This window comes from Homalodisca vitripennis, chromosome X, assembly GCF_021130785.1.
Source record: "Homalodisca vitripennis isolate AUS2020 chromosome X, UT_GWSS_2.1, whole genome shotgun sequence".
In the NCBI taxonomy this organism is placed as follows: domain Eukaryota; kingdom Metazoa; phylum Arthropoda; class Insecta; order Hemiptera; family Cicadellidae; genus Homalodisca; species Homalodisca vitripennis.
In genome coordinates, this window is record NC_060215.1 from 55629207 (window position 1) to 55652014 (window position 22808).

Sequence of the window (22808 nt, forward strand, 5' to 3'; positions counted from 1 at the left end):
TAAAATGAAGAACTAGGCTTGTTCCCAGCCAAGATCCACCCTCTTATTTCATTTGCAATGTAACTCAACCCACACTTACTTTACTTAATTACTCCAAGTATAGCTTGGTTACATCTATGGGATTGTGATCTTGGGTTGGAGGGGAGATTGTTTGTGTCTGTTAAAAACAATCTTGTCCCTTCAGTGGAATGAATGTAACTTTTGCAATTATAACAAAGGTACAGCCATATTTTATACACCATTCACAACAACTAATACATTTTTATTTTAAAAGAGGACATCTTTCAGTTTTTTAAACAGCCAACATTTATTTAATTTCAAACGAATTACCACCCTATTTAAAATAAAACATTTGTTTAATAATTTTATTTTGGATTTGAGAACTTTTAGGAGATGATTTAAATTCTGACTCCAGAATAAATTGAATTCAGAAAAATAAATCGAAAACCACCAATAATGCAGTAAATATAAAATTCTAATTTTTGTCTATAGACTTTCATTACAATAAGAAATGCTCAGTATAAGCTTTATGCATTTTATTATGTCCGTTATGAGACACTATTGTATAAAGTAGAAAACTGTGGTGTTTGGTCTGAATGGCTTACTCTATATTTCTGCACTGAATATGGCCAGTGGATGCAGATTTTAAATATCAAAAGAACGAACAGTCCTATTCAAGATATGAGTTAATGATGAGCCATAGGGAAAATTTCCCCTCAAACTATGCTCCCTTAATATTAAAGAGGTTAACTATAATTACAGGAATAATTGTACTCATTGAATAAAGTACGTTTGTATGTGTCAATGTTGCATGGTCAATGCCTTGTTAATGCAAAATGAGTTTAACCACAAATTACATGTTTTTTTTTTCAAAGCAATCAACCTTTTAATTTAATTCCAAAGTTGTAAACCAAATTAATTATAATCTTGAGATTGGTGTATTATTGACTTTCCAGATGTTTTATAATTGAGCAATCTATTGTTGGCAGATTCAACTTTTCATAAATTATACCTCGCAAAAAGAACATGGGCTGATTTTTTTGTTCTCACCCATGAGAGATACTTGTAAAAAAGGATAAAAGAATTTTATATTATTACAAAATATTTTGCATTTCATATCTAATGATTTATAATAACAGTAATTTATTAATAATACCACATGTACATAATATAATAATTATTAATGAATAAAATTGAGAGTAAATTAATTATTTTAAATCATTGGTTATCAATACAGTTTTCAAACTATAATGGTATTTCATAAACTTATTATTAATAAATAAAATTTACTATAGGAAATATTTTTATAAATTATTAGATATGAAATGTAAGTGTTTTTAAATAGACAAAATGGAAGAGGAGAAAATAATCAACACATTTAGCATTTTGGAGTTAATTTTTTATTGGTTTTCAATTAACTAAAAGACTTTATATAGTTCTACACAAATAAATAGAACTTTCTATTTAATTAACATTTGCAAATATAACTTGTTACCATGATCGAATACTTATGACATATAATTTATGTAATACGGTTTATGTTTATTAAGAATTGTATATTAACAAAATAGGACAACTTTTGTATCTATAAGCTGTTATGACACTTAACTTCCAAAAGACAATCAACATGGATAACACATAATTTCAGTTCCACCGGTAGCTGGTGTCGGTTTTCACTCCAACATTTGACAACATTTTAAAGCATATTGTCTATCAGTAGCAACATAGGTACAGTAACAGTAGGACACATCAGGGTTCTAACAAAACAATATAACCCATTGTATTTTAATACCTACAGTAAAATTTAATGTTCTATAAAAATGGTACAGTCTTATCATAAAATGATCGATTCAAACATTAAGAAACTTTTAATAGTCTAGTACAACCCTGCTGGCTTTCTCCTTCTCAGGCACACTTGAACGTAACTATATAGGGAACTATCGTACATATTGTAGGCAACAATATGCAAAATATACTTAATCCGAAAACAAATTTTAAATTATTGGCTAAATAGACTACATGTTAAAAACAACATTCCATTTGTATATTAAATATTTTCTCTGATTCTGAGTAACGGTTATAAACACTCCATTGACTTCCCTTTCCTTTTAAAGCCTCTTACAAATTCAATTAATATGTTTTAGTTATATATTTATTCCAAAAAAACTACTTGAGAATTTTCAAATTTCTTTGAGTTTTACACATCAAAACTTATTCATAACGGTAATATTAGTTATTTAACTTTTAATAAAATAGTTTCTATTCTCATACAAAAATTATACAAGCAGAAAGCACAAAGCACAAAAAAAGAGAGGCAAGCTTCTTCAGAAAGGACAAATACGTATCTGGTATGGACACATATGATACGACTACAGCTTATATATCCAAAGCAGGTTACAACAGAAATTTTGTCAAAAAACTTGGCTCAAATTGTAATTAGTGAGAGAATTAAAAATATTTTTAGTTTTGATTTTTATCAAGAAAATAAAGATTCAAATACTCGTACTCAAAATACAGATTTACTTAAGTAGATCTAAACTGTACAATAAAATTCCCATAGTGAAAACTGGGATCTTCAAAACTGTTTTTACCTTCAAAATTGAAAGTATACTTTACACAGGTCATCTTGGACATTTTGATTGACTTTTATCTATCACATTGCATAATGTTGAATGATAGTACACGATTCTGATTCTGAAAACCATGTTTTGATTTTCAATATACTGGTAAAGTTTTACATGCCAGTGAATCTGTAAGACATGAATATTCATCATGACTTACTTAAACTAAAACTAACAAAAAATGTCTATTGCAAACATTTAAAACCTTTGAGTATTTCCAAAACTAATCAAGAGCAATTATTTAACACCTTAACCAAACACTTCTCCATTACTGATACAGAGCGGTAAACTTTTAACTCTTGTATGTGCAGCACATACCTTCCTTGAGGATATTCTCTATGGAATTTTTCATATTTACGAAAACTCTCTTGGATGAAAGATAAAAATGGCTTCCCTGCAAAATAATGTCATCATTTCTCACTTAATTTTTTTACATCTTATTTTAAGTCAGATTAAATAACATTGAAAACTAGATAAATGAGACATAAGGACATATAGATATTCAAGAATAAGATAACATTAAAAAAGAAACCCAACAAAAAGTTATTTTAGATTTATTACTAAATTAATATAAAGTAAAATCAAAGGTTTTTGTTGGTTGGTTACTGAAAATGAAAACATTTGTTTTTAACTCTATGCCTAAGAAAGTTGATGAGGTTAGGGGATCCAATATTTGACACAGTCATAATATGTAAAATTTTATGGAATAGCCAAAAGCATAAAAATAATTATTGTACTCGACCTCACATACATATGTACCTTATTTTCTCTAAACCATTTCATAATCATTCAAAGAATCTGCCAACTAAAATCATATTATTCGGCTCTTTATTAACATTTGTTATATTTAAAATCGTAAAAAGTACTACATGGATTGACTTATTTATATTTTTAGGAATAGAGGAACATTTTATTTTTGTTATACAATCATAAAAATCACTGTAGCTCAATACTCTTAGGAACCTGTTGTAATGTTAGTATATGTATGGTGTGATCTACATAACAATAATATTAATTTAAAAAACTTATTTATATTTTAATACATTTTGCATGTGTTAATACATTTTGCATGTGTTAATACATTTTTCATGTGTTAATACATTTTGTTGATTTTTTACTAAGTTTTACTCTATTTTCTTCTTTTAGCATTTGTAGACGAGGAATGTGCTCTTCATGAGAGCACAAAACTACATTTCTCAAAACATTATATGGAAAATAGGTTTTAAAAATTAAAACTTATGTTTACTCATTTTATAGTGCTCCTTCTCAAACAAATATTTTGCTTTTTATTTTCTTGTGATTTTTGTTTTTTAAAACAATCAAACTAAACCAAAGTAACAAACTTTTAAAACTGCTATGGTTGTTCAATCAAAACTGGTAAATTACGTTTAAGATAATCATATAAGAATGTTTAATTATTGTAGGAAATAAATTCAAAGTGAGCCAAAGTTTTTTGAAAACACAATGAACGGATCAATCACAACATAATAAATAAATGATCAGAATTGATAATTTGTTGATAATCTATAAGTTCGTATGTTTTCCTATACCATTCCTTCTTTTTCTGCCGGTTCTTGCTTACCCCCCCAAAACTTTTCAAACCTGGAGCGAGCCATGTCCATGACATCGGAGACTGATGACTTGCCGGAGGTGGGGGAGATGAGGGTGGGAGGAGTGGGGGTGTAGGAGACCCCGCCGCTGCCTGAACCGGACTGCGACTGTCCATCTCCGTTCACGCTAGGCCTTAAGCTGCTGTCTGTGTCCGTCTTTCCATTCAAGATGTCTTCAGGGTGTGGTTCGGGGGATTTCCAACCTGTAGTTTAAAATTTACTCATGACTGCCAATCAGCCTATTAGTTGCTAGGCAGGGCCGCACAGATGGCCTTTTGCGGCCGGGGCAGAGTTTTGGCTTGTGATCCCACATCCAGAGCCCAATACACAACTTGTAATATGACTGCCAATCAGAGTGTTATTTACTAGGCAGGGCTGCCCAGAGGCCTTTTGTAGTCCGGGACAGAGTTTTCGCTTTTGGCCCCCATCCAAAACCCAATATTCAACTTGTGACATGACTCAATGAACATTTATTTCTTTTTATTAAGTGCTTCGGTTATACCTTCCAATTAAGGTTATTTACTACTTCATAAGACAACCATGTTGCAATCACAATTAAAGCCATATCTTAAAAGAAACATAATTACTATATTAAAAGTAATTCCATTTAATTTTCTAAGGTAAATCTAAACTAAAGTTGCTGTCAGAAAAGACACATGATTTAGAACAATTTTCAAATTAAAGTCAAATAATAACAATAAATTCATTGATTGTTACTATGGAGATTTACAAGTATTTTTTTTTACTCTGCAATTATTTCATTCATATTTATTAATCAAACAAATAATAAATTTAATATTGTTTCAAAACTCGTGAGACAATTCATTCTCTAGCATTAATGGAATACGTACTTTGTGCTCACTCGGTTATTGAGCTGAGTGGAAAAACAAATGATTGAAAAAAACAATCGAGCAATAGTTGGTTTTGTTGAATTTGGTTGATTTTCACATCCTATGGAAAGAGGAAGGGAAGAGGAAGGGAAGAGGAGGTAAGAATACACAAATCACACAAAACAAATCTCCTATGGAGACATATACACTACATAGTACTGGGCTCTTAGTTTTTAATGTACTAATAAATGCACAATATGTTAAAAGCGTTCAAATTTCAAAAAATATTTTCATTTCTAATTTTTTATACTTCACATATGACCTCCGACTTTGTGATTAGGGCAACTTGCCTCTTTTCCCTCCCCTCCCCTCTGGGCAGCCCTGTTGCTATGTCTTGATGCTGACAATCATATTTTTAGTTAATCATATTTTAGTGAGTTCTGTTGGACAACTGTAACAATATCAATATACGGTAATAGAGTAAAGTTAATTTGCCTGGTAATAAATGAATGTAAAGAATTTCAGTATCTGATAACTTGATTAAGTTATTGAATATTCAATTATTTGTTTAAGAAAAGAATGAAAGTCAGTGAAATATTAATATGAAACCAATATTTGTACATGTATAGTATACATATAATTGTTCTCTATCGTTACAGAAATACAGGAATCAATGGTAAAATAGTTAATCATATAAGTTTCACCCTGCAAGTTCTGAATGTGTTTATAACATTGATGGAAGGGGAAAAGTAGGTCATGCAAGCTCAGAAGTCCACTCAAATACTTTAGAGAATTATAGAGAAGTCTCAAAATGCAATTTTACAGAATGTAAAATAAGTTTAGTAAAGTCCAATCATCTCGTCTTTAACTATACTGACAAGGCTTGAAATACCTTTGCTTTGCAAAATTAAAATAAGAATAAAATTATCTGGGACTAAAAGCCCCCAAATTACTAAATTGACCAATTGAACAACCAGATACTCTGGTTACTGTGATTACAGGTACTGATTACTGTAAACGTGAAAAGATACAACAAACAGCTCTGGTATTTTGAAATAACTGTCATCTTGTCACTTTTTTTCCAGCCTTCAAGTCATTACAAAACATCACTAGTCATTTTCGGTTAGTAACTAGTAGAGGCAAGAATTTGTCCAAACCAAGATTCAAGATTCAACCTTTGCTGATAACATGTGTACACATGTACACATTTTAATTAATAACACCCTTTTATGTCATTCAACAAATACATATATAGAAAAATTACCTTAGTGGTACAAAGGAAGCACCTATAATAAACAAAGTTTAAAAATGTAAAGAAAGTCCAAAAGTACATTTTTTAAATTAAGTCTTAGGTCTGCTGCTTTCAAAAAAATATTTTTCGTGATGTGAAAGTCCATGCGTACATTAATATGCGTACATTAATATGTATGTAATATGCGTACATAATTAGATTTTCATTGAATTTTAATTTTTTTAATAATGATGAGAATTGATTAAAAAGTTGAAAGCCCTTAGAAAGACACTAGCTGTTTTTATGAACCATATGGTATCATAATTAAGGATGAATAATTATGCTTCAATTAATAATGTCAATAACAACAATATAAAACTCCTCAGATGCTGTAATAGACATATGATACTGTAATAAATAAATAATGTGCTACAAAAATAATCTGTATTTGTAAAATAATTAAATTGAATAAGAGTTTACTTACCTTCGATTTTCTGTGGTCATCCTGCTCAGCAGCATAAAATAAACAAATCATGAGACATCTGTTAACTGGTCCAACAATAAAAGCAACTTCTTATTACAGAGTTAACAATTACAATGTTTAAAACTTAATTCTTTAAAAACTTAAGTTGAAACCGTCATCCTCATTTTAAACATTGCCTACAACATAACATTATATTATTAATAAAATTCAGTATTATCTCAACACTTGCGGTTAGTGATGTGCCACTCCTGGACATCCACAGGGTTGCCTCGATGTAAGTACATATCAAGCTGTACCCAGTGTAGTTCAGCTGAAAATTTTAAACTGCCAGGAGTGAACCCTTCTGAGGAATTCAACATGATTGATAGCCAATGTATTAATTAAGATTGGGACACACAGTACCTTCTGTTGTCTCAAAACTGGCAATGAAAGTAGATACTTTTAAATCTTCTTTGAGTCCAAAAACTGAAATGAACAATGCTCAAGAGACTGATCATACTCAACATTCAAAACCTCTATAAATTGTTGTAACTGATTTGTCTGCCTCTTTCTCTGATAGTGATGAACTTCACTTATAGATAGAGCTTATAAACTTTTGAAATAGAAAATCGCTAAAAGGAATGCAATTGTTGAACATTTACTGGATTGATCATTAACCCGGGAGCACTCGCGCTATTAGATTGAATCTAACATATTTTTTGTGGTATATACAATTTTTTTATCTGTTATCTTACAACATTGAACCCTTAATTTATTCTTCTATGGGTATGTCTGCTGCGTATTGCATCATGTTTAGACAGTAGAAGTCGCTGGGGTGGGGCGCCATAGTGGGGGGGGGGGGCGGAGGCTCCTCGCGGGTTATTAGTTTCAACCTAACAGCGCGAGTGATCACGTCAGCCCAGTGTTAGGAGTGATCTAACGGCGCGAGTGATCGCGTAACTGTCAGTTGAAATCCATCAGTTTAGTGATTTTTCTTGTTTTTCAGTTTGCTTTTCAGTTATATTTCCTAGATTGCTCTTTTATGACTTTACAATTATTGCAATGAATGAAGACCATGAAAAAGCCGTTCTTAGTTGGTTGGAGGAAACAGATTTCAGTGAAGGAAATATTTATATATTGGACAATGTGAGTGATTCTGATCGTTCTTCTGGACACAGTGAATACAACACGGACACGGAACAGTCAGGTGATGAAGATGTCAATGTTATTCTTCAAAATGAAATTGATGCTGCAATTCCTGGGCCATCTCAACAAAGAAAACGTCTCTCACCAAATGTAAGTTGTGTTTACACATCTAAAGACAATACAACTAATTGGAATGTCCATAAGCCAGTACAAACAAAAACTTTAAAACAAAATATTGTTAAAAAACTTCCCTCTGTTGTACGTGAGTTTAGGGAGCACAAGGCTGTTATAGATTGTTGGCAAATATTTTTTCCTGATGAAATGTTACTTGAAATAACTCGCTGTACCAATCAACAATTGCAAGTCATGCGTCAAAATTACACTCGTGCACGGGACTGCAATGACACTGACGTTATAGAGATCAAAGCTTTTTTTGGATTATTATATCTAATAGGTGTGAAAAAAGCTCAGCACTTATGATGAACTATGGTGCACTGATGGCACTGCTCCTGAAATTGTTGCCACTACCATGTCTAAAAAAAGATTTCACACCTTAGTGCAAGCCATCAGGTTTGATGATAAGTCTACTCGTGCACAAAGAAAGCAAGTAGACAATGCTGCTGCAGTACGTGAGATTTTTGAATGGTTTGTTAGCTTATGCAAACTTTGCTACAATGTAGGTGAAATGGCAACCATAGACGAAATGCTGGAACCATTTCGTGGAAAATGCAAGTTCCGCCAGTACTTGCCAAATAAACCGGCAAGGTATGGCATAAAGATTTATGCCATTTTAGATGCAAAAACTTTCTTCACGTCAAATATGGAAATTTATGCAGCAAAACAACCTCCAGGACCATATGCTTTGGAAAATGATGCAAGTAGTGTCGTTAAAAGACTGATACTACATGTCGATAACAGTGGGAGGAACTTGACAATGGACAATTACTTCACAAGCATTCCTCTTCTAAATGATCTGTTTACAAATCATAAACTAACGCTTGTGGGAACAATTCGAAAAAATAAGCCACAACTTCCCCAGGAACTCTTAGACATAAAAGAAAGGCCAAAATGTAGTTCAATGTTCGCCTTTGGAAAAGAACCAAATCAAGTAACAGTGGTATCCTATGTACCAGATAAGACGAAAAAAAGAAACATCCTTCTTGCGTCTACCATGCATAAAGATGACGACATTGATGCTGAAACTGGAGATGCTATGAAACCTGCCATTATTACACACTACAATCTCACAAAGGGAGGGGTAGATGTTGTCGATAGACTAAAGAGCGAGTACAGTGTTACTCGTATAAGTAACCGGTGGCCTTTTACTATTTTTAGTGGTCTGCTCAATGTTGGAGGTATTAATGCACAGATAATATACAAGGCCAATACAGATGATCTCAAACCTCGAAGAGTATTTTTAACTGAATTGTCAAAGGACCTGATGAAGCCACACATGATACGCCGGGGATCCATTGTAACACTGCCCACAAATCTACGGCAAACAATCGGACGTCTGACAGGTGGATCAGTAACGCCTGGACCAGTGGAACCACAAGAAAGAGGAAGATGCGCCTTCTGTCCCAAGAGGAAGAACCGATTCACTACTCGAATCTGCAGTACATGCAACCGGAAGATATGTGGTGACCACACCCAGACATCAACCTACATGTGTCATTCCTGTGGACAAGATACAGATTCGAATGATGAGTAATCATCACACAATAGGACTCAAAGCAATTTATCTTTAATTTTCACTTGTTTAACATTTTAAAGATTATATAAAAATATTAATTTGTAGAAAATTTAATGGCTGACTTGTATAACAATTAAATGTATTCAATAAACATGTGTCTACTTCTATGCTTTATTTTAAATCTGTTTTAAACCCATTCTGTCCTACTCTAAACAGGTAACATTAAAAAATGTTAGATTCGATCTAACAACGCGAGTTCTTGCGTAACTTCTTGTAGCGCGAGTTCTCGCGGGTTAAATACATAAGATAATAATTTTTAAATTTCTAGTAAATGAATTATACACATTCATCCTCAAACTTCATAGTATATTAGCCTCCCAAACGATGGCTTAATTTCTTCGGTAAGGTAGGGTCCTGTAGTGTCCTTCACTAAATGAATTCACTATATCAATATACTGTAGTGTCACTGAATTCTATCTTGTGCCTTAAGAAGCAATGGCAACAACTGATGTACAAATATTCACACAGCAATGTATAAAACATCTATGCCTTTTCCGAGGTGAATATTTTAGTTATGTTGAAAGTTATATTATCATTAGTACATCAGAAAACAAAAATTAACTTTAGTTTTTATGTCATATCCAAAATATTTAAATATGTCAATTTTCGTCCCTATCATTTGTACTACAACAATGTTTAATAGTACTTTTGAAATAAAATTAGAGCAAATATATTTTTAAAGCAATCCCGTTTTTGTAATTGTTATTAGAAAAATTCAAGCTTTTATACTAGGAATGAGCATGGAAAAAAATAAAAGTTTGTAATAAAGTCAGAGAAAATTATTGTGGCAGGTAAACTCTATTATGTATTATGACCTTTCATCTCAGAACTAGAGGAAGGCATTATCGCTCATAAACAAATACGTCTGATTATTTACAATACATATGTTACAATGGAAAACTCCTTGGAATAAAATGAATAAATTTAACTCATGCATGTTAATGAAAGGTATATTTGTAGAACAATAATTAAAATAACAGGTTCTAAACTTACTTTCCATTACTAGTGTAATATATCAGTATTGGCCTCTCCTTGTAAACAGTAGCTTTATAACTATATTTATTTCGTTGCTTTTGAAAATTCCCAGATACTTACTGTTTTTCGATTATAAGCCTTATTCATAATGTTTGTAAAACATTCATTTAATGTACATTCTGTACTATAAAATCTTTAAATTTAAAAACAAGCATATTTAATATAACTAAGTTTGAATATCTGACATTACACAGATTTTCAAATAACAGAGCAATGATTTTTAACTTTACCAATTACATATACTAAAAGACTTACCACAACAAAGATATCATGAAAACGTAACCTAAATGCAAACTCTATGTTATATCACTCATCCTATTAGAAGTACCAGCAAACAAAGTACCAATTAGTACAATACTGTGCAAGTTATAATTAATATAAACTAATTTATACAAAATTAGAACTAAATTAAAATTAATTATATTTTTAGGAAATGTTGATTTTCCAGTTGTACTGACTACATACACTGTTGGATTGTTACATTTTATTTGGATCTTTTATATAAGTTTTTGGACATTTTGCATAAATATCCCTTGGTTTCTCTATAAACCATAATTAAAAATCAAACTGTTCATTGTCATTAGGTATGAGAAAAACACAAGAATCTACTCCAATGATAAAAAAAACACTATGTTTAGATTTGATTTCTGAGTGCAACTACTACTATTTAGTTTTAGAAAATATACAGGAGTTGCATTTTTTTAAACTAACCATAATGCATAATGTAATTTTGGAATTTAATTACAAAAGCTACATACAAATGTTCTACCTTTTCCAATATATAGAAAAAAATGTAAAAGTTGAAAGATTGATAGTGTTTAAAACAAGATAACAAACATTAATGCGTACTTTATGAAAAAAGTTTACCAATTAAAATACTATTACAAAAGTAATTCCAAAAGTAAGGTCTCTAAAGGGCTATGTCTACAGAAAAACTGTTAATAGACCACACATATATTATGTTTCTTGCTTTCCTCATTACCAAACATATTTTTATTAGGCCCTCTGGGAAGCAAAATTTGATAGCTTTTTGTAATGGAAGTCTCCCAACCCATTACAGCATGGCTTGAATTTTGCTCAATTCATGGTATCAGAGTGCAATATGTGTCACAACCTATCAAAATATATTTATGATTGAGTAATGTATATAGAGTCATGTGTGGGTGTCGGAAAGGCTGCAAGTGCCCCAGAGAGCTTGCACAAATTGTACTATAATTTATGAGAAAAAAAGCTGTAACCGTCAATTTTCAATTGATAATCAAGAAAGCTGAACTGTTAATGATCTCTGAATTTTCATTTCTTGAAGGAACGTTTAAGGGGTTTTCAAAAAGTTTAGAATATCATAAGTATGCTAAATGTGTGTTATGCACATAATCACAAATCATCGATGGAGACGCATTAACTCTTCTCATTACCGCCTTTGGTGCTACATAAAAGAAAAGAACTACTATGACTGTAATGAGTAAGAAAATCTGCTTCAAAACTGATACCAAACAACAATCAAGGTAGTAGCAACATTCATAGTTGACTGAGGCTTGAAAATTTAGCACTTCAGTAATAATTACAAAGTAAAATATAAGGCCCAGAACTTCCTTTTGTGTTTATTTTTGGAGGTGATAATAATGTATAATCGTAAATAATTAGTATACTAATAGTTACTATTACCACCAAGGAAAACTATTCACTTACAAATGTTATATTATTCTAATACATATCTAATACATACACCCTGAGATTCTAACTAGTATTTTTCAATTTGGTTAAATTTGAAACTTTTCCCAAGTATGCTCCTCCAGACATTTCCTCTACCCATGACTCTGAGTAGATTAAGATTTATTCCATTATTAAATAATATGAGACCTTACTTTTCCTACTACTTTCATCATACTTCATTTTGAAACATAATTAAAAACACATAATACTTAATTTAATTATTTACCATTGGAACCAAAAAGAAGTTTTCATTTTTAGATTTACTTGGACTACTTCACTATAACACTGCATTATGTATTACTTGAGCCTCCATTTGCTAAGTGAGAGTTTGTTAAGAATCATTCAGGGGTGCTACCTCTGGTGTCAATACTACTGGTTCTGGACAAATATTTTGCTGTGATATGTTGTTCAGTTCAGTTACACTTTTTGGTTCTATTGAACCGTTATGTTCAGTTGGACCATTCTGTTCCAGTACACTCGTTTGTTCAATCAGACTATTTTGCTGTGAAGGGCCATTCTGCTCAGTCAAGCTGTTTTGTTCAGTTGAACCATTCTGATCTATCTGACTGTTCTGTTCGATCAAGCTGTCCTGTTCTGTAAAACCATTTTGTTTTGGAGGATCTAGTACCAACAAACTATCCGTTTGTTCCACAAGTTGTGTGGGGACTTTCTGCTCACCTTCAGACTCAGGGAGCTGTGGAGGGGCAGACTGGGGGGCTGCAGGGGGTGCTGCTGGAGGGGTCCAGGCTTTCGCTTCACTGTGGGGCCTTGTTATCAGGTCTCCTAGAACAGAGTTTATTCCAACTACATTTTCTCCAAACAAATTTTACTTTAATGATCAAACACGAGGTTAAATATCTTCTTCATTACCTGGAACATACACAGAGTGTGGCAAAAAGACATTGATATTAGAAACATGAGAAACAAAAGGAACGTCTCTTACTCTCGGTTATTAACTTATAAGTAAAGTTGTGTATCTAGTTTTCTAATCATGATACCAATTATTTTTAGTATTAGTAATATAAAAAAACTATTAATTACAATACAATTTAAAGACACAATGGACTTATTTAAGTATTATATTGAGTAATTATCCTTACAAATTCAAATTAACTTTGAATTTTTTTGCTAAATGGTATTGGTATGGTATTTGGTATATATATGTATATGGGACTAAAATTCAACAAAGAAATAAGCCAGGGTAGGCTCACAAAAGATGAACACAGGACTGGCTTTGCCAAGCTTAAAATGCCACTGTGTCCTGGGAGTAATCCTTGGGTTTTTTCCAGCCACAAAGAGAGCAGGGGTATCTCCTAGTAGAGCACTATAATCAGCTAAGCAACTATTCCAGAGAAACAAAACAATAATATACTAAGCTACAATTTCTATAGCTACAACAATCGTGTAATATACACAAGGAACAGAATCTGTATAATTTTGGTAACTGATAGCTACCATGCAGTCAGTGATGGCTCACCACCGATTTTATATTAAAATCAGAATTCAATATTATTGAATTCTTGGATAACCCCAGATCCTTTCCCAAGTACACCTATACTTTTATTGATAACTTAACGATATAAACATAGTTTATATTTTGTTCAATAAACATATTCTTAACTCTTTTAAAACATAAACATTTATTTAGTAGTGCTATATTTACGTTAATTACTTCCACCCAACACAGACATAAAGGCCTGAGATACTTGTAATTGTTTGAATGGTTGGCATGTGAGGCGGGACAGCACGTTAAACAGAGATATGATTACCCGATGTTTATAAGACCAAACCAATTTTGGGTAATCAAATTTCAAATATGACAGACCACCTAAAATGTAATAAGTTCCTAACAGAAAGCAAACTAGTAGCATATTGTACACCACTAAGTCTAACTTATTTACATATAAAAATTTACAAAATAATATATATTTATTTGATAAAATGTAACAATATTCCATTGTGCTCAAATGCAAACATCAATGAGGTTGACAAAATAGTTTGACATCTAGCAATAGTCACTTGTGACATGTTCACTGCTGTTAAAAATCACCCATAAACAGTAGTCACTTGTGACTTGTTCACTGCTGTTATATACAACTATGAACAGTAGTCACTTGTGACTTGTTCACTGCTGTTATATACAACCATGAACAGTAGTCACTTGTGACTTTTTCACTGCTGTTATATACAACCATGAACAGTAGTCACTTGTGACTTTTTCACTGCTGTTATATACAACCATGAACAGTAGTCACTTATGACTTGTTCACTGCTGTTATATACAACTACGAACAGTAGTCACTTGTGACTTGTTCACTGTTGTTACAATAACAAAAGACATTTTGTAGTCAGATAGTATAACTATCAAGTTGTAGTAATATACAATATAATTCATAAATAGTTATGTTGAGTAACTTTCTGTTTTAAATGGATTTATAGCAATAATGACTGTATTATGAAAATCATTTCATTCTAATAAGCGCATTTTGGATAATTGTGTTCCTAGTATGCAAGTAACCATAATTTAGTCTTGCACATTGAATCATTTGGTTAATACCTCTTTCTTTTCACTATATAAATTTCATGAATGGAATGGAAGTGTACGATTAAATTAAGACATAAATTTAATAGTGGAATTAGCAGAATTAGTTAGTAACAGTTATTTTGTAACCTTGTCACAAATAAACTTGGATTATAGTTAGCATTTTCTGATCTTTCATTCAGAACACGAAAACAAGCTTATTTGTTGGACTTTTTACTAAACTATGAAAAAACATGAGAACTCAATGAATGCCGAGACCCTAACCTCAGTGAATGCTTAAGGGCTATCATTTGGACTTCTCACACACCATTGATGTGCTAACATTAAACATAAAATGCAGGTTACTAAAACTATGTCACAATATTTATGTATATTGATTTTTAATTAAATAGCATAGTTTTATCTGATTATTACCACTAAAGCAGTTTTAAAAGAAATATTTGAACTTTACGTGTTATACCTATAAGAAATTAGAAGAATTAGAGAAGGCTAGTGAGATGTTGCCAAGCCTTGTGCAACTGCCTTGTTATGCACTATAATTGTGTCTACCTGCTCATTTTAGAGCAACACCTTATCATTATTTAACAATAAAACAATAAACTTTTCTGAATTCAACACCAACAAAACATTTTATCAGCTCATCAAAATCTAATTTAGGTAAATAAAGTATATTTACAAACAGCAGAGCTAAAGAACAAAATCTCTATTAAATCAGAATATATTTGATAATGATAATTATATAACAAATTAAAAATCTTTTTATTAAAGAGGTGGAGTTAGGGATAATGAAAATTTTTGATTACGCTTGATCAAAACCTAGTTAAGTTTATCCAATGTATTTTATTTTATAATTCAAATATAATTCATCATCTGATCTGATGAAACTTTTATGAGACTTTTATGAAATTTAAAATTGTATTGGCTTTCAGTGTGTGAAATAACAATGAAGCTATAAAATTACTAGAATACATTTTTAATACAAATTTTGCAGTTTAAAAATTATAAAACATTAATAACACCTTTAAAAAGTTTTTTAAAATCTAAAAGTTGAACAAAATATTGTTACACTGTTTTATTGATAGATTGAATATAAATAGATAATGATTTATTCTGATTACCCAAACAAAGACAACAACGAATCAAGCCGAAGTCAGTGTGGAAGGAAGAAACTGGGATACGTAACTTTTCAAGTGACCACTGCTTTTCGCTAATTATTATTAAATAGGCTATTATTTCTCATGACAAACGTACTTTTGTACAAGATTGGCACATTTCCATATTTTCTTATTGTCAAATGTCTTTTTAACATAATTAAATGCAGTGTGAAGTAATTCGATTTCTTCTAATAAGATAAAAATTTTTACTAACTATCTCAGTCACACTCACTGTAAAAGTGTTACTGATGCAAATTGATTATGATTACCACCCAAGGACAGTGACCCAAAATTTGAAGTGATGTTAATGGGATATAAGTTAGCTGGGTGAAAAGGATCAGACATTTTAATGCTGAAAGCCATGTAATAGTAAAAAATTATTAGGGAAGCCATAATAGCCATTATAAGAACAGTGTTGAATACAATAGATGCTCGAACTGCATTCCACTTCCTGCAGTGAGAGGTGCAGGTGAGAGAAGGATGTTAGAGGTGAGGTGAGAACCTCTTCTCAGGTCACTGAATTCCACAGTGTGATGGAAGAACTCTTGCCTCCAAGGCAGTGGTAGACCTGATGAAACTTAGTGTGATGGTTGGTGAACAAAGTTCATAACATTTGCAGGAATAAATTTTATGTTTCTTGTTAAACCATTAAATGCCTCTCTCAAAACTCTACTTACATCTTTTTTATGTACCATTTTTCTGCTTGTATTTTCTTTTATAACTCGACATCTTAATCAAGGGACATTGGCAAAAGAATGCAAATTTGGACTATCTGACTCAAAATTGCCAAAATAATAATTTTGTGTCAGATATAAATCTATAAATAGAAAAGGTTTACACATATGTTTCACAGGCTTCTTTGAACCCTCAGTGTGTTATCCTTGCCCTTCACTCAGACAAATGCCCACATCTGCAGAGGATGATTTCCTCAGTACCTTTAATAGTGTACAGTTTCTGTATATATTGATTGTTTTCTAATATTCATCAATGCCTCCTACAGATCAATGCATTTTTTGCTTATATTATGTTCTAAATTGTATAAATATATTTTCTGAACTAAAAGGCAGTATTCAAACACAATAAAAATGTTCACTTAATTCCATATTACACTTTGGTTTTATCACAGATGTTCCTTCCTCCTCAGATGACATCCTAAAAAGTATTTAGCTTAAGTTGAACAATGTTCACACTGCATTCAGTTGTTAACAAGACTGTACTCAGCTTTGGTGGGCCCCGGAAAAGATATTCGGCCGGGCCCTGTCACGTCCCGCCACCGTGCCCCCGTCACACACACCGTACACATGCAGTGGGGCTCTACCTGGGCCCCGGTAAAATTGTCAGAAAAAACCGGTCTGAGTACGGGCCTGGTTGTCATATATAGTTAAACAGATATTAAAAAAATAAATACGAGTAATGACAGTTTAAAAGAGGATGTAGCTTTACCAACTGTCCTAGCTCAGTAATCATCCCTTCAAGGTTCCTGAATACATGTGTACCATGTAGTAGCAGCAGCCTATTTAAAACCAATAAATACAAAACTAAAAAAAAATATATATCAAAGCCGTATACAATTTAATGTTAGAATTGTTGCTTATATCAAATGTTCAGATCCTGGGTAATTTTATAATATATACTTTAAACATATTTTACTTTCAAGTTCATATTCTTTTTGAGATTTTTCTAGCTTCCAGATAGCACGGGGCACTACCATTCAGGTGTCTGTACCTTCTCTCTTTAACAATGGCCCCACGTATTATATAAGAATATTATGAGATATTGGTCCTTTAGATTTTATTATAACTCTTAATGTACCACCCATCTACCTATCCTTAAGGCAAAAAATAATAATTCTATATAATTATAGATAAAAGAAGACTTCTAGAAATTTAATTCAGAAGAAATAAAGAACTACAGACTAATATATGAATACATTCTAAACATATTCATAATCTATTTGCTACACTTTTTTCTAATTCGAGTATTCTTTGAAGGATGGAAATCTCATTTACATTTTTTTATTGCAGTTTGTTTGAAGGTCAAAACTGAAAACATGAAAGACTATTTCATTTCTATTTATCTTACAGGCTACTACAGGATCGGCATCATTTTAGCAAATAAAGTTTTTAACATAGTGTGAAACATACATGTGCACAAATGAAATAGTACGTTATCTAGATAAAAGGTGATGCACACAGAAAAACTAACCACTACTAAAAAGTGATAACAACAAGCACTACAGCCGTCATGCACTGCGGCTTTATCTACTATTATTATAATATGTACTGTACAGTTATGCTGCATCAACAGTTGAGCTATATTGTAATGTTTTCTTGCTCAAAAGTTTAATTTCTAATCCTCTAAAACTTAAACAAAATATGTGCCAAAATTACTTCAGTGTTTTAGAGATGCAACCTTAGTATTTAGCAATTGAATATAAGGTTGTTTTCAGGGAACCAATACAGTTATTATTGATCTATGCTTTTTTGTCCAAGGATATACAGGTGGTTTACGAACTCACTGGAAATTATTTGGGGACTGGTTCTTTGTATCAAGGAAAACCAAACATATAGTATAAATATGGATCATAAATGCTTAGTTTATCTATCTTTCTGTATTTGTTTTATAGACGCAAGTAAAGTAAAGATCAAAAATTTAAATTCTGAACATTTATTGTTCTTGCAGATACAAATAAAGAGAAAAGTTAATTTAGGTTATTTTTTCAATTTTCAAGATGGCAGACAGTTATTAACCCTCTCCCGGGCAAACGCCTCGAAACGCCTCGGCAGGGCGCCTGGCTCAAAAGTCCAAACGCCTCCAATCGCCTCCAACTGCTTTATCAATGCCCTCTGCTTTGTGCTGCTGTCATACGGTTGTTTAGGGAACTAATACTGGAAATATCTATTGGCAGTGTCATTGTTGCCTTGTTTATTCATAGTTTTATGACTAGGGACGCTATCTAGGATTAATAATTTGAAACGGTTCATTGATTACTTCATTGACGGTGATCTAGTTGTTTAGTAGTAATTCTTTCTGACTTGTGCTGCTATGTTACGTAATTTGATGAACTATTTGAGACTTTTTATAACCACTCATTTACTGAAATCATTTTGTTAGTTGTTTTCAGAATCAATCAAAACAAGATTTTTCATGTAAGTTTGACTTTTTGTTTGATTTTAATTTACCTCATAAGTATAATATTTTTTAAAAAATAAATACAACATTATTATAGAGGATTTAATCATCTTTGTAACGATGCACAATACATAATAGTTTTATTAAAATAAAGTTCTTAACTTAGTAAAAACGTGAATAAGTGTCCCCTCGTATCAGAGCGCCGATTTAATTCAGCCCAGTAGCGCCAAAAGTGCGTCGCGGTAATTCGACCGGGAGAGGGTTAATGCTTAGTAACACAAAAATTAATAAGATTATGAAAGTTCTTAATAAAAGTTAATACATTTAAGTACACACATTTTAAGACCTAGATAATAAAGATCTGTCATTAAGTAATGTAAATTTGAGCTTTACTATTGTAATGCACAGTTAATAAAGTTGAAAACAATGGAAATTTGGCATGCATTACAACAGTTAAAAGCTTACATCTACATTATTTTTACTCAATTTTATGTTTCAGGTGTGTTTTATGTTCTTTACACAGTTTCATACTCATAACACTTTTTATTTCATTGAGATTTAAAAATATTAAATGCCCGCCATCTTGGAATTAGATATGATAATGTAATATTAATTCTTCCTTTGACTTGAGACTGCAATAACAATAATTGTGGCAAGCCTGAATTTTTTATCTTTCACTAGTTTTGGAAATATAAAATTAAACTTAAAAAGACATTGAGACAGGAAAACAGTAAACTAAGCATTTCTGACCCATGTTTGTTTTACATTTTTAGTTTGCATTAACCAGAAGAACAAACCCCAAAAGAACTCCAGAAAGCTCATAAACACCTTTCTTATGTATAAACAATACTTCATAAATAAACCAAACTACTGTAAAGTTAATTTAAAATAAAGAATAATGCACCCATTAATACAGTAATATCCAGTTTCTTACAAATGGACATTAAAATGTTATGTACACAAATTTTGTGTCTCTGTATTTGCAGCATAAACTACTACACATTTTTTATGCCTTGGATGATGAATACAACTCTTAAAAATACAAATATGAATTTCTTGCTTTTAAAACTAGGTCCATACAAATTAATAAACCATATTATTATGAGATTCTTGCTATTTTGTTTAAATAAGATCATTTATAATTTTATATGGAGATATGGTTATAGTACTATATATTAAATGTTATGCAGTTTAATTATTTTAAATCTTAGTATAAATAATATGTGACATACAAACACTCACTGGAAAGCTGTTTTCAGCTTTAATGTTAAAAAAACTATTATTGCTTTAATTTTATATTAAAATAACAAAAGGTTATCACAAGAAATTGTGAAAATCTCTATTCTTTTTTATAATTATGTTTCAACAAATATTTTTCAGTTCAAAAGAAGTAACTCTTTGACAGCCAACGGTAAGTAATACTGAATTATAACAGTTATTGTTTGTGTTCCAAATAATATAACTACTTTGATATTTAACATAACAAATGCTGATGGCTTTACATCGCTTACAGTTTGGCTTAACCAGTAGTAATTGTATTTAAACAAATTATCTGCACAGGTAATTGATGTAGAATATATTTATTGTACAACTCTGGGCTGCAATTTGCATGATTAATTAATCATTGTAATATTATTATTAAAAAAAAAAAATTAAAACCGTAAGCATGTATATTTATATGTGTGTTTTATCATTCATACAGTGTACGATAAGATTACTATTCTTTATTATTATTCGTTGTTTAAAGTTAGTTTGTTTACAGATGAATTTAAGCTGTTTAAGATAAAAGTCTTCACATCTAACTCCTATATTGTTAAGTATTATTAGGTGTGTTTGATGTCCTTCTTCTCAACTTTTCAACTTACTGGTATCTTAACTTTAATTTTTAAGGTTGATTCAAAGAAGAGAGCAGTACCAATTCTCCAAACACCACATTTAAGATTTTTTTTAACTCTACAATCTATAAAGTTTGCTAAACTGTTATCCTTCTATGTTATTTTGCTTGTTCATTTTTTAATAATTAGTTATTAAAATTTAATATTTTATGTCATAATGTGTTGTGAACAATATTATGATTCATGTACTACATAGATTACGTACAAATCCAAAGTAATGAAATGAAACCGGTAGTACGCAGTAAAAGAATTTTGTAAAATCCTTATGTATTGACAATATTTTAACCAGAGAATTTGTTGACTACAAAGAATAAAAGTATAGTAGCATTTATATTGTGTACTCCCATATTTTACATGAGAAGTATTACTGTTATTATTATTAGTATCACTCCTTTTCATGTTCCATAAATGTCTAAGTATGATAATTTTGCACATATTCAAATCTGTAACAAAGTTACTAATAATTTTTTCCACTGAAGAGTTCATTCAAATAGGTTTCAAGTAAATAGTTGTATGAATATTTTACCCTAAAAATTACATTTGTATTAAAAGTTAGTTACTAAAATCAGCAAATTTAGCTAAGTTAACAATTAAATCTAAAGGTTACATTCTCATTCAAACTTATATTGTTTACGAATGGATGTGTAAGAATAGGACAAGATTAATATAACCTATTTTTAAAAGGGATAAAAATCTCGTTTCATTTTTACCGTACAGCCTGTAATAATTAACTTGTTTTAACTATCAACTGTAATAATGTATTGAGGGTTCTTAATGTGAGATTTCTTGTCAACTTCTTATATTAAATATAAGCCAGAGTAGACTTTTGTCGAAACTTGGGTATGTGTAACAGTTGATTTTAGTCAAACTTCAAGATACAGTAGAAACCTGCCAATTCACCACCTATGAAATTGAGGTTTAGTCTGAACATAAAAAGGTTGAATTAAAAGTATACCAATTTTATTATTTTTGTCAAATAAACAAAGTTCTGAATACTGTTTCATATTCAGTCCTTTATTAGTAGTCCTGACTAGTAGTGGTTCTTACAATTATTTCCTTGGAAAATGTTTGAAATTATTTCCTTTTGTCCAGCACTTTAACTTTCTTGCTAAATGCAGTTTTTTACACGTTTACGTTTCATCCTAATATAAACAATTTCATTGTAAACTCTGTTAGGTAAAGATTAAAAAAACCGAGTACTGTCACCAAACCCTGCACAGAAGAAGAGTAAGTAGCGTGCAACAGATACTAAGCATATCCCAGCAGGGTTGTTGACCAATAAATCATCAATAAGATGGTGCATGAGCGATGGTCTGAATAGCTGGAGTGAAGGATTAGCCGAGGTTGGACTAGAGGGATTATACTGTTTTTTTTTATATTATAGTATGTTGAGAGATACATTTAATGATCAAATGTTCTATAATAAAAAAAGATACATAAAACTACAAAAAATTTAAGCCTATCATAAAAACAAATGCGTTACACAGGGGTTCACACATTGTCAAGTCATGGTGCAGATCATCACATTAAAATGTTGGGGAGGGGGTATAATAAATGAAATAGAGAAGTTCAAAAAGATGTTTAGTCACATTTTCTCTACGAATGAGTTTATTTGTTGTAAATACATATTACACTATAATTAGTGCAAGAGCTATAAAAATAATAATTATATAAATATTACTT

At 31.1% G+C, this 22808-nt stretch overlaps 1 protein-coding gene across 17 annotated transcripts in view; it reads right to left on the reverse strand.

Annotated features, from left to right (window-relative positions):
- Positions 1-1377: 1377 nt before the first annotated feature.
- LOC124369008 (proteoglycan 4) overlaps positions 1378-22808 on the reverse strand; it is a 218418-nt gene continuing 196987 nt past the window's right edge. For 15 of the 17 annotated variants that reach the window (XM_046826625.1, XM_046826632.1, XM_046826631.1 and 12 more), the window contains one exon: positions 10589-13185. In XM_046826625.1, coding sequence (XP_046682581.1) covers positions 12734-13185 — 452 coding nt within the window. In that variant the 3' untranslated portion in view covers positions 10589-12733. Of the gene's footprint in view, positions 4435-6776; positions 6798-10588; positions 13186-22808 lie in introns of those variants that run through there. The other 2 variants (XM_046826629.1, XM_046826630.1) reach the window with 1 other exon arrangement.